Here is a 13,587-nt window from a genome sequence, read left to right as displayed (position 1 = left end):
GCTTGCTAAGCACATCATGCTCATTTTACGTTTGACAATTACATAAAGACAACCCGAGTTATAAAGGATCAAGAGGTAACCAATGCCAAAGTAGAGCGATGCAATAATTAGGATCTACCTATAAAAACCTGACATCGACTAGCTAACATGCATAACATACATAAAGCATAAATTATCAAATTAGACATCATATGACCCAAAATAATAGGTAGAGTATGCTTAGATGCTAGCCTTGTTGCTCAGCTTCACAATTAACACCCACAAAAGTCCGAATCACCCTCGATCACGCCTGTATCATACTCCAGTCCTTCAATCTCTAAGGAAGAGCGCATGCAATGAGTTGAGCATGAATGAGGTGCAAAGATGTATGCTACATGATGTATGACAATTTAGGATGTAGCATAACAACAAGATAAAAGTATAAAGATACACGAACGTATGACAAAGTCTATGGTCTAAACAACATCGGAACTTCTGACTGGAAGTCAGAAGTTCCAGGTTGAACTCGGAACTTACGGGTTCCGGAACTTCTGGATTAACCTCCGGACAGGGGTCCTCAGGTTGCAACTTTTGATAGGCTCGGAAGTTCCGGGTCAAGGTCAAAACTTCTGAGTTAGGCCGGAACATCCGGACTGTCTTCCGGGCAGGGGCTCTCAGTTAAAGGTACCTCAGATTAATATGAAACTTCCGAGCTAAGGCCGGAACTTCTAGATGGTTAGAACCTTCGGGTGTGGCTCCGAGTAAGGGCTCTCAATTTGGCTTTGCTCAATTTAAATTGAAACTTCCGGGTTATACCCGAAACTTCCTGGTGAGGGTTCTTGGGTAGTTATAACTAGGATTACCCAAAACTTCTGAATTGTAACTCGAAACTTCTGGGTTCCTGTAGAACACATATTTGCATCGATTCGTCGATCGATTCATCTTGCATGTTGAAATCTAACCCACACAAGCATGTAAAGGAACTAAAGCAAAGATTCTAGATCTGTTTTATTCGCTCCACAAGCACGAACATTATCCCTTTCTCATTCAAACATCTCATACTAGCTCTATAACCTCAAGAACACCGGTGCATCGCCATTTCTCGAACACAACTACTAAACTCATCCAAAACTGAACTTTAAATGTGCATTGCTACCATAAGATCCTAGGAGACTTACCCCACGTTCTTGCCAAAGTTGGTGACCATTGATTGAGGAAGAATCAGAGGAAATGGCTTGGAGAAGAGAGACCAAAGTGCTGAAATTTCAGAAAAGAGAGGGGGTGACAAAAATTATTTGCAAAACCTCCAAATCTTCATGCATGCATGAAACTTTTGGATGGATGGAGAGCTAGAGATGTGGGGAATGCAAGAGTAATTCATGCATACTTTGCTTTTGCCTCTTGAGGTGGGATTTTGGGTGGAGAGCGGAGGGGAGTGCTTGAGGGAGGAGGAGAGCAGCAGTTCCCTTGTGCTGCTCGCCTTGGGGGTGAGAGGGAGAGAGTGAGCATGTGAAAGAGGGAGAGGGGGTGGGGGTACTGTTGCTGCTGAAATAAAAGGAGAGGGGTGAGGTGTGGGGCTGGCCAAGTGGATCCCACACGTTAGAGACAACCATTTTCAATTGCGGAACATTTTAAGAAAACATGTGCAGTGATTACAAACAAGATGGACCTATTTTAAATAGATTCACTTGTCATGCCTATACATTACTTAAACTAGATGAAAGCTCTAACATCAGGTATTTTCATAACTCTAAATAAAAGTTAAATCGTCATTTAGAATAATAAACACCCACCATATGCTTAACAAATAAACATGATGCTCATGATACATGATTATGTATAATGACATGATTAGGAATTGGGACATGACAAATTGCTTGTCTGGGATGAGCGATGAGACGTTGCTAGTGTCGGCGGGCGAGTCGAGCACCAGCTTGGGGCTGAGGATCTCGTTGAGCTCTGCCGGCAACGCCCGGAGGTAGTCGCACAGCGTCCGACGTCAGCGCGACACAATCGCTCCAGTTCACCAGTGGCCATGCGTAGAAGCATAGGCAATTGGGGGCCTTGGGAGGTGGAGCATATTGTCAGGGCCGTGGGTAGTGAGATCCGAAGGGAAGAGGGAGGGGCTACCGGCTAGAGCATATGAGCTCAGGTGGCGGCTAAGGAGAACAGACGAGCAGGTGGTGGTGAGGGGGGGGGGATGTGCTAGCTCCGGATAGGGAAGGAGAGAGAGGGATACGAGTTTTGGGTTGCCTCTGGGCGAGGGGTCATTCTGCACCCGGTAACAATTTTGGAGGCAGATTGGGTTTGAGGCCTCAGGTTTTGGGTTGGGTGTGTTCTTACTCCACCCGACCCTGACCTGACCCGACTCATTGTCACCCTTATAATCTAGTTGCCAAATTATTTTTTAATAATATTATTTTATTAGAAAATTGCAAAAATAATACTCAAATTCATAAAATTGCATAGGGAATTCCGCGGGTTGACAATCTATGTGGCAGTGGATCCGGGGGCCTGTCAGTTAGCATGTGTGGTCGAACAGGCCTATTGGCACTCCGCGTGCCGACCCGGGTAAACACTGATAGGCCTATTGGGCCAGGTGATAGCCGATAGGCCTGTCGGTAACCGGCGTGCCGATAGGTGGCATTTCTTTAATTTTTTGTCTTTAGTGGTTTTTTTAATTTGGGAAGAATCATATATTTAATGAGGCATATCTAGAGCAAATTTCAGTGAACTAAATCTGTTGATAATATACCATTCTAAATCTAATGATGCCCAACAAAACTTCAATTAATCATACATCTACAAAATATTTCTACTACACATATATCTCCAATTCGTAACAATTCAACTTCAAACTATTCTAACTTCCTAAATTGTAAATATTTTTGAACTACATAAATTTTCTATCTATTCAAAATAAAATTCTAACTCTAAATTATAGTACTATTGAAAAATTATAGCTAAATTATCTAACAATTGTAAATATTTTTGAATTACATAAATTGTCTAAATAATGTAGATTCGAAATCTACTTCTAACTATTCTAATCTAAATTGTGTATCTAACTATACTGTTTTTCAAACTATTGAAAAAACCGATTTAGGTGTACTCTATGCTAAATTGTATATTCTACTGGATTCTAAATTTGCATACTCCAAATTCTAAACTATTATACTTTTTCCCCTACCATTCTAAATAAATGTTGTAAAAATTCACAAAATTTCTATTGTACAATTCCTACATCGACGAAAAATGTGTTTATCTATTCACATCAAATTCTTAATTCTACTGCCGACAAATTCATAACAATGCAACGTCAACCTATTCTAAATCTATAAATATTGAAAACATTAAAGAACATTGCTAAAATCTAAACCATACCTACTCTATTCTAAATTTAATATCATTATTTTCCTAAAATTTCTACTCTACTATAACTAATTTCCTAACTATACTATCTTTTCTACTCTATTCTAACTAATTTGCTAACCATACTATATTTTCTAAACTATTCTAACTATTTTTCTAAATATATTACATTTTCTACTGTTTTTTTAACTAATTTCCTAATTTCCCGTGGAAGACAAATCAACGATAGCCGAGATTAAATAGAGACCTATCGGCGCTCGACATACCTAACGTGAGACTTATCGACACCCCGAGTGCCAACAGGCCTAACGTGAAACTTATCGATACTCCACGTGCCAACAGGCCGTGGCGTGGGACCTGTCAGCACTCCAGGGTACCACTTGTCGGTACGCGAAGTGCCAATAGACCTCTGAATTTAGATTCACGTAGAAAATCGGCACATGGAATGCTGATAGTAACCTATTTTTACAAACGTGTGAATTTGAGGATTATTTTTGCAATTTTAAATAAAATAATATTATTAAAAAATTGTTGCCAAACAAAGGCTAAGCAGGTCCCACGTAAACCTTCTTGCCTGCGGGTCCCACCTCTGATACCCAAGCCCTGCTCGGCCCCGGATCTCCCCTTCCCACTCGACTTCTGTGACCTGTCGGGTGGGGTCGCGAAGCTAAACCCTCCCCTCCCCTTCCGCCTCCGCCTCTCGCCACCGCGCCGGCTCTGGAGGCGCCTCCGCCTCCGCCATGAAGCCCTTGCCGCATTTCACAGAGATTGGGAAGAAGCCCAAAGGTACGCCCCTTCCCCGGTTCCCTGTCAATTTCGCATGAAGCTGCTTGGTTTGGCTCAGAAAAATCTCGCTTCGTTTGGCACGCAGATTTGATCGCCAAGGACCACGGATTCAACATCGCGGCCTACATGTCGTCGGGAGCGGTACGTGCCTAGCCTTTCTTCTTACCGGATTCCTGATATTCCGTTGCTCGTGTCTGGATTGTGGTTCGCCTGTGAGGCTAGGCTGGGGCTAGGGTTTTGCTCTGTGGTGGGTTCAGGTGGGGCTACGATGCTAATTTGGTTGATCTAGGGGAGCGTGCGGATTATCGTTAGCTTGTTGTTGCTTGTTACGCGCCACGCTAGTGCAGGGTTAGTGATGAATTGATGGACGTGAGTTTCTGATCTCGTGATCTTCTAACTGGAAACCAGTTGGATCAATTGATGTTGGTGCCATCTGCTTGTATTGGTAGTGAGAGTGGAGTTTGTGAGCTCGGTCGGGTTCTTTTCATCGTTGTTGTACTGGTAGTGTATGCATTACCGTGTTTTGATACTTGGAGTATTCTGGTTGTGTACCTTAGTTTCGTTGATGTGGTGTCAGGTGTCCACGAGGCTAGCAGATGCTGTATGTTATATGAAGACCAGGAACAGTTGCTATTCTGACGAGGGTGCTTATGTGAAGCGAATGATCCTCAAATATGATTTTCATTTTGAATATATTGCATCTTAGAAGTCCTCATTTGTTGGGTTTGTTTTCGGGTCAAAGTTTTCTAGGATGTTGAACCTCCAGACTCTTTGGTAGAATGGTAGTCAATATAGTTCATTTGTTATGTCAACTAGTGCTTCCTTTATGTTGAACAATGTACAAATATACATTTCCAGGTTGATGTAGTCTTTAGCTATCTATAATTGATTTGGTTGGTTGGTGCTAGGATGTTATTGCTGCTGCCCTGCGGAAACATGTTGAGGAAGAAGCTCGAGATCTCAGTGGTGAAGCTTTTTTAAGGTTTATGGAACAGCTCTATGAGCAGATATCTAGTTTATTGCAAAGCAATAATGTTGCTGAAAATTTATTGGCTCTCCGTGCTATCAATGCTTTAATCGATATGCCCTTTGGGGAAGGTGCTTCCAAGGTTTCAAAGTTCGCCAGCTTCTTGAGGAATGTGTTTGAAGTAAAGCGTGACCCTGAAATCCTAGTTCCAGCAAGCACAGTGCTGGGTCATTTAGCTAAAGCTGGCGGAGCAATGACTGCAGATGAAGTGGAGCGTCAGGTAAGCTAGAGTTGATACCAATTTGCTTGAAAAATACACTTTTCATTATTCTAAAAAGCTTTTTTTAAAAGATTAAAACAGCTTTGGGGTGGCTTAGTGGGGATCGAGTGGAATATCGTCGCTTTGCAGCTGTACTTATTCTCAAAGTAAGTTGAACTGATTAGCCTTTTGTATTATTTACATGCTTTAAATAAGCCCTCTATCATGAAGGTAAACAAATTTCCTACTTCCGTTCCTTCTCCACATATTTTTGTTTTGCTTCCTTAATCTTCATATGTTGATTTTTGTACCTCCTTGATTCTAGAATGGTAGTTTATAAAACTTGATAATGGATCACATTGTGTTTAGTTAAAACATGGGTGATGCGCATAGTATTGTACATTCTATTCAACGATTTCTAGCATGAATATCAATGGATCAATTGGCATGTTTCATGGCATGCTGCGATAATTTTGTTGTACTATGTTTAAGTCTCACAGTAAATTTTAGTAGCAATAAAGTAGTCACTTCTGTTACCTTAACCATGTGTTTTGGATCCTGTAAATTTTTAGTTTGGAATGGGAAATGTGGGTATGAGAGCTTTTTAGTATCCGCTGTTTGCTTAGTGGGCATGGGCACTTTAGAAGGTTGGGGATTTGGCAATTTTTTTTTCTCGGTCATGCAGGAGAGCTGCGCATCATTGCATTAAGAGAGGAAAACACAGTCTTACAAGCCCCATACACACCCACAAAGCACTTTAGGTATTACATGAATCTACACGCCTTTGACACTAGAATGGAACGACCCCTAGGAACTGAACATAGCACTACAAACCGGTCTGCAGCAGCGCTAGCCCCTTAGCTCTGGCGTTAGCCCACATTTGGGCCACCTCACCCGCCTTCTGGAGGACGGCATGAACGCTCAGAGCCACACCATTAAACACAGTCATTGCGATGCTTCCAAATCAGCCAAGTGCCCAAAATCACCAAGGAATTAAATCCTTCTCGCATTGGCTTCATAATCCTAGCATTTGCTTGCATCCACCAAGTGTAGAATATGTTGTCGTCAGCCTGCGGAGTAACATCAAGCACACCTAACCGCCTAAATAGTAAGAACCACACCTGTTGGCAAAGACACAATCCGTTAGGAGGCAATTTGAGGATACCTTTCCCACCACTTTTAACCTGTTGAGGGGGTGGCAATATTTTTGTGGGAATCATATACTTTTCAGAAATGATATTGATATTCCTTCATAATAATGTGTCTTAGGCTGCTTTAATATTCTAAATCAATTCCTTACTATTTCCCTTGCCTCCTAAAAAACAAGGGATGAAGACTAAAAGTTAAAATCCCACACTCAATATGTCACCCATCTCCATTATCTAAATTTGCATTCCGGTCCAATTATTAGCGAACACCACCGTAAACTTCCTAGCCTCAACTAAGCACAGAGGCACTTACACTTAGGGGGTCCTTATATCTGGCAAATTGGCCACCAAAAACACTCCGAATTATCAGGTTACTTTATCCCCTAAACTTCATCTCTGCCGCTACTGCTGTTTGTGTTTTTTAAAAATACCATATTGCTTAATTGCCTGTTGAAGCTATAGAAGGATTAAGTCCATAATTAGTCTTTTCTTTTATAAGAAGTCCAATCCAGAACCAAAGAAACATCTTGAAGCATCAGTGCATCATGCAGTCTTAAAAGATCAACCCTACTAGCACTGTTTTTGTTCAGAAAGTGCATTCTGCTGTTTGCATCCATCTCATGCCTAATTGCTTAAATCCCATACTATGCAGCTCTAATCCTTTTCAGTCTGAGCTTTCTCCAAGGACACTATGACTGCACAACGAAAAGTTGTTATGTGAGTGGTTGGGTGCTTCCAATGTTTTGGGTCCCTTGTGCCACCTTTGGTAATTCTGACCTCTAGCACACTGTGTCCTTGGGAACATGGCATATGGGCAGGACTCCTTGTGACCCAGAAGGGTAGGGGTTGACCTCTGATTTGATTATGTTTGCCATTGTTTGCACCGAAGGTGCCCAGTAAAGAGCACTATGCACCACTAGAGTCATGGGTTGTTACACTTTACATATCAGGGAAAATGATAGGTTATGCGTTTGTCTTTATATAATATGCTATTATGATGATACAATTGAACTTAATGCAAATAATATTCCCAGATGCACTACACTATGGTTTGTATAAAATCTACTTTTTTTTTCTTATTGTAGGAGATGGCTGAAAATGCATCCACAGTTTTCAATGTTCATGTTCCTGAATTTGTTGATGCTATATGGGTAGCATTGAGAGACCCCAAACAAGCTGTTCGTGAAAGAGCTGTGGAAGCTTTGCGTGCTTGTCTACATGTTATTGAAAAACGTGAGACACGCTGGCGCGTACAATGGTAGGCCTAATTTTATCTTCACTATTGTTTTGCAGATTTGGTATCAATGTGTCATGGAACTAGCATTTGAATCATCTCACTTTAAACTGTCTAATGGTTAAGAAGATTTCTGTGGTTTAAATGCTTCACCTCTTTGTTCACTACATTTATAAGAATACTTTGGATGCATTATTTAACTTGTGTGATTAGTCGGCTACTTCGCTCAGCTTCTGTTCCATTGAAGTAGCGAATTTGGTTTTCTTATTTTCGGAATTGAGTACATGAAAGAAGAGTGTACAAATGAACCAAAATTGGCAATTCAACTTAAGAAGTTTGTTAAAATTACAACGGGTGCCTCGCTTGTGTATGTTTTGTATTTCATGATCAATTGATAGTTGACCAATATAAATAATCGAGTCCATAACTGTGAAAAGAAAAGAAGACGGAAAAAAGATCTCTGCTGTTTTTTAACATATAATTGTGAGTTTGAGCTTCGTGATCAATCACCAAGTTCTGTCGGTGGAAAAATGAAAAAAAAAAATACATGAAACAAATCAACTGGAAAAGTAAAAAAAATGGTAATTGGCATTTGAATCTTACCAGTTGCATGTTGCCCTCATTATACTTTCAAATACTATGTGCTATTATCATGCCTATTCATGTTGGCTTGGCAATATGTGCCAGTGGGGAAGCATGATGCTTAGAACTTAGAGAGTCAAAGGTGGGACTAGTGATGTGCACATGAACTTAGAGTGGTAGGATTTAAATCCAATGGTTGTTGAGTTTAATGAGTTAAGAAATGGGGTGTAGGAACGTTTTTTTCCTCTCGAATACGCATGAGAGTTGCATATCATTTCATTAAAAAAGAAAGAGTAGCAAAAAAACTACACCGGCCCCGACCTTACATGCTTAACATACGCGCCACAAACTATAAGAAACAACCGAACATGAAACTAAGCCCATAAAAGCACTTAGGTGATCCCAAAGAACAACCCCCTTAGCTGCTTGGCCCCTGCAGCACACCACAAAGTGCCTTCTTCTTTGACCGTCCGCACCACACAATTAACATCTGGAGAGGCCGAATTGAAGACGCAATCATTGCGGTGCTTCCAAAGCTCCCAAGCAACAAGAATGATCAACGAGTTAAGGCCCTTCCTTTGTTGCTTGTCTACCTGCTTGAGCGAACGACTCCGCCAACAAGAGAAACCATCATTATGTGATGTTGGGGAAATGAGCTCAAGACCAGCCCGCTGAAGGACGGAGAACCGTACTTGTCGGGATTTTGATCATGGTCTCCTCATTTTGATCACAAAGAGAGCAGCGGGGAGGGTGTGGGAGACCTTGCTTTGCCAACCTGTCTGCTGTCCAATACCGATTAAGAAGGGCAAGCCACAAGAAAAACTTGCAACGCAGCGGCGCTGAAGACTTCCAAACCCGTTTCCAAGGAGCAAATCTGATAGTTTCCACGAAGAAAGCCTTGTAGGCCGACCTGCTGGTATAAGTCCCTGAGCTAGTTAGTTTCCAAGTATGCTGATCCTGCACATCATGTTGTAAAACCATATCTTCCATCAGGTCCCAAACCAACAAATACTCCTCAATAGCCTGAACCATCAAAGCACCCTTGATATCAGCGACCCACCGGCGATTATCAAGCCCTTGCACTACTGTCCGTTGATTGATCGCTCTTTTAGGAACTCAAGCAATGAGATGAGGGGCTAGTTCAGCAAGCGTTTGGCCGTGTAACCATCTATCACTCCAGAACTTGGTGTCCATGCCATTTCCAACAAGGGTCAAGGTGGCAATAGAAAACATAGCCCGAGCGTTTGGATGAACCTGCACTTGCATACCCGCCCATGGTCGCGTAGGATCAGTTTTTTGTAACCATAACCACCTCAGACGAAGAGCCCAACCGAGAGTGGGTAGATCATGGATGCCTAGGCCCCCAAATTCAATCGTTTGACACACTTTTCTCCAAGACACCAAACAGTTACTACCATTAGCTTGTTCTTGCCCTTTCCAAAGAAAACCCTGTCTCCTCTTATCATTGCCTTGAGAACCTACTTAGGAAGATCAAGGGCTATCATATGATAAATGTGAATGGGCGTGAGCACCACCTTGACCATGATTAATCTGCCGGCCTGATTCATCAAGGAGGCCTTCCATCCCGGGAGACAATCTGCCACCTTTTCCACAAGGGGTTGCAGCTCCACCTTGGTTGGTTTTCTAATTGAAAGTGGCAAACCAAGATAAGTACCAGAGAAATTCTTAACCTCACATGGCAAATTATGTTGAATCACCAATAGATCCTCCTCGTGACATTGTATTGGTGTCACCGAACACTTGAGCATGTTTGTTTTGAGACCCGAAGCATCACCAAAAATCTGAAGCATATGTTTAATCAGATTAAGATCCTTCACCCGTGGCCGAAGGAAAAGCACAACGTCGTCCGCATATAGAGAGATCCGATGATGGACTCCTCGGGCGACAAGGGGTTGCAATAGATCATCTTGACAGGCACGGTTGATTAGCGAGTTCAAAATATCCATGACTAGGATAAAAAGCATGGGGAAAGAGGATACCCTTGTCGAAGGCCCCGGTGATGCACAATCTCTTCTCCTGGCTCACCATTTAGAAGCACTCGGGTGGAGGAGGAGGCCAACAAGATACACAACATATCACACCAACAGCAACCAAAACCCAAGTGTTGAAGCACCTCCAACAAAAAAGGCCACGAAACCGAATCAAAAGCCTTGGAGACATCCAACTTCAAGAGATTGTGAGGTTCCTTCGATCTGTGCAAGATCTTGGCTGTTTGCTGAACAAGAAGAAAATTGTCTTGTATACATCTCCCTCTGACGAATGCGCTTTGATTAACTGAAACCATGGATGATAGCTTCATTGCCAATCTGTAGGCCATGAGCTTAGTGACCAATTTGGCAAAACTGTGAATCAAGCTTATAGGCCGGTAATCCTTCACTTGAGTTGCATCCACCTTCATAGGCAAGAGAGTGCGAAAAGCCGTATTCAACAACCTTAAATTGTTCCCCTGCCCAAGTTGTACGGCCAACAACGCTTCCATCAAGTCATCCTGAATAATCGACCAACACGACCTATAAAAACGTCCGGTATAACCATCCGGCCCCGACGCCTTATCTTGAGGCATATCCCAAATAGTTTTCCAAATCTCCTCCACGGAGAAAAAAGTGTCCAAAGCCTCCAAGTCATGTTGTCACAGGTGGAAAGCACCAAGATTCAGAGTGATGTCTCTATGTTCAGCTGAACCCAACAAGCCTTAGTAGAAATCGAAAACATCTTTCTTGTCTTCCTGGCTTGTGACAAAATGATCATCAACTTGAAATTTACCAATGAAATTCTTCCTTGTTCGGTACCTTGCCTGTTGGTGAAAAAAAGGAAGTTTGGCATCACCCTCATGAAGGTAAAGGATACAAGACCGCAACCGTGCAATAGTGCGCGCAAGGGAGCTCAAGCCAAGATAATGCATTTTCAGTTTTTTTCGAAGCCAATCTTCGTCCCCCGTAAGGGCTCGAGAGTCCTGAGCAATCTCAAGGCGGTGGAGAATTTCTTTAGCCGTTGGCTCCAACTTTGAAGACCCTTACTCAGTCGTGACAACTTGATATAGAGCCGCTCAACGGGGCAAGATGCTGACACCAGAGCCGCCCAATTTTGATGCACTACCTCTTGAAGCCACTGCAGGAATGGCCAAAAGCTCTCAAAATGGAACCGCCGCTTTCCTTGGGTGTTGGTCTTAAGGCCCAAAATTAGAGGACAATGATCTGAAGGCGAAGACGCTGCACTTTGAAGGATAGAGTTTGGGAAGATGGTCTCCCAATCAATTGTAGCAAAGGCCCGGTCTAACCTAACCAAAGTCGGAGAAGCACGCTCATTAGATCACGTGAACCAAATTATCCAAAGTCTTAGAATGTTTGGCACATTGATGCGTGGTGATTGCTGTTGCTTAATCAGTCAGTTTGACCTCTCAATCGTCTTGCACCAACCAAAAGCCAAAATAGTTTCAAACATACCAACTTTGGATAATTCGGTTCATTTATACGATTTTCCATTTTTTTGCTCCTCAATGAAAGATAGGCTTTGGACCTCCAAAATCTGATGTCTCCCGTTTGCACGCACCTCTTAGACTAAGATCATAATTGTCTCATCGTGGGTTGGCTTTGTGTCTCTGCCTATCTGGCTCATGGGGCTACTGAAAGGAGAATGGCTACCTGAAAGAAAAATTTGCAGTCATGGGATTTGGGATTTGATGGACCACTTGATCTTTTTAAAATGGTGCCAGAAGCGTGGAGGGAAAATTTCCCTCCACTAATTCCACCATGACCACATTCACTTGGTGTTCCGATTCTACCACTATGCGCCACATTTTGCCCGTTATTGACTTAATGGGAGTTTGACAGAAGGGACTCAATTGAATTAAATATTAAAGACTGGGTAACCAATGGAAAATTGGAGCTACAAGCATCTTAATTGAAGTTTTGAGTATAATTTGGAATCCGACAGTGAAGTTACCTATTTGATGATTCTTGATGCCTGTGTACACCGAGTCATATTGCAATCATAGCACTGATATATAGAATGATAGATGTTCGTCGTGATTTGAGTATGTAGATACAGGCTTTGCGACTTTTCTATGCTCGATTCTTTGTCGTTGGAGAGCAAAGGCTTTGCAACTTTTCTGTGGGTTGGTTTGATCGTGTACAATGTGTTGCAATACTATGAACTGTGAGTTATATATGTCTATGTTGCTTCCACTTTTTGCCGCAATCACTGCCATTATTGTCTAATGGAAATAGTTGTATTTCATTACTTGCTAAGGTGCTACCATGAACGCTACCATGTTTATTGCTGCAGTGTGGTATGGAACCATGCTCCGACAGCTACTCTGGTGCACCCAAGATATCAATTTCATGAACATCATCAAACCATCAGTACTTAAAAAAAAACTCGACCAATTTAGAAGGAACTAGGTGGCATTGTGTATAAGAAGAAATAGGCACCCAAATTCGAGTTGAAAAAGACTTTAACCTATGTGATGGGGGTGTACACCTACACCTCCCATCAACTGAGCTAGGCTCAGTTCTTTACTGTTAGTACTTTGATTACTAGTTTTTTCTGGTAGGGAAATGCCTCATACACCATTTGTGCACTAGCTCGTTTAACTCCTGAAAAAATTGATACAAGCTTTCGCTAACCTCTTTCATGCAATCCCATATATTATCCATATCAGCCACCCTCAAGACTATCTAAGCTTTTGCCAGTCTCAACTAGATCCTTCGAGACTAATATTTTCCAGTATACTGGTCCAAATTTGTGAATTCATTTGCCAAGATTCAAGAGCCTGTTAACACAATTAATTTCTCACATATTTAAGGATTAAATGAAGGGCGTGGGTTTCTACCTACTCGAGAGAACTATGTGGTTCTTTTCCTGAGTTTAAAGGTTACAAATAGTTATCTGTTCTCAGGTGCCTATTTGTTCTGATTGTCAAGAATAATATTCAAAGCAAATTACACATCTACTTTTGCTAGTCTTCGCCCATGTATTTCTGCACTTCGATTATATTTATCTTAATTATTCATTTCATGATGTTATTAGGTATTATCGTATGTGTGAAGCAGCACAAGTTGGACTTAGCAGAAATGCTTCTGTTCATAGCATTCATGGCTCATTATTGGCTGTTGGAGAATTGCTGAGGTAACTTGCTGTATAATTCAGTCTCTTTTTTGTTGTTGTAATTTTAGCAAAGTCTTAATACTTTTTCCAAGGATATTTTCATTCCTATTTAATTCTGTCCACATTTATCATT

General features: G+C 41.8%; 1 protein-coding gene across 3 annotated transcripts in view; it reads left to right on the top strand.

Annotated features, from left to right (window-relative positions):
- The first annotated feature begins 3,973 nt into the window (after nucleotides 1-3,973).
- LOC133884537 (serine/threonine-protein kinase TOR-like) overlaps nucleotides 3,974-13,587 on the top strand; it is a 40,599-nt gene continuing 30,985 nt past the window's right edge. For 2 of the 3 annotated variants that reach the window (XM_062323990.1, XM_062323988.1), the window contains exons 1-6: nucleotides 3,974-4,137; nucleotides 4,223-4,278; nucleotides 5,046-5,384; nucleotides 5,456-5,530; nucleotides 7,597-7,769; nucleotides 13,377-13,475. In XM_062323990.1, the coding sequence (XP_062179974.1) occupies nucleotides 4,092-4,137; nucleotides 4,223-4,278; nucleotides 5,046-5,384; nucleotides 5,456-5,530; nucleotides 7,597-7,769; nucleotides 13,377-13,475 (788 nt within the window). In that variant the 5' untranslated portion in view covers nucleotides 3,974-4,091. Of the gene's footprint in view, nucleotides 4,138-4,222; nucleotides 4,279-5,045; nucleotides 5,385-5,455; nucleotides 5,531-7,596; nucleotides 7,770-13,376; nucleotides 13,476-13,587 lie in introns of those variants that run through there. The other variant, XM_062323991.1, reaches the window with a different exon arrangement.

This window comes from Phragmites australis, chromosome 11 (genome assembly GCF_958298935.1).
Source record: "Phragmites australis chromosome 11, lpPhrAust1.1, whole genome shotgun sequence".
Lineage (NCBI taxonomy): Eukaryota > Viridiplantae > Streptophyta > Magnoliopsida > Poales > Poaceae > Phragmites > Phragmites australis.
Note: the sequence above shows the minus strand (reverse complement) of the source record. Positions and strands in the feature narration are given on the sequence as shown.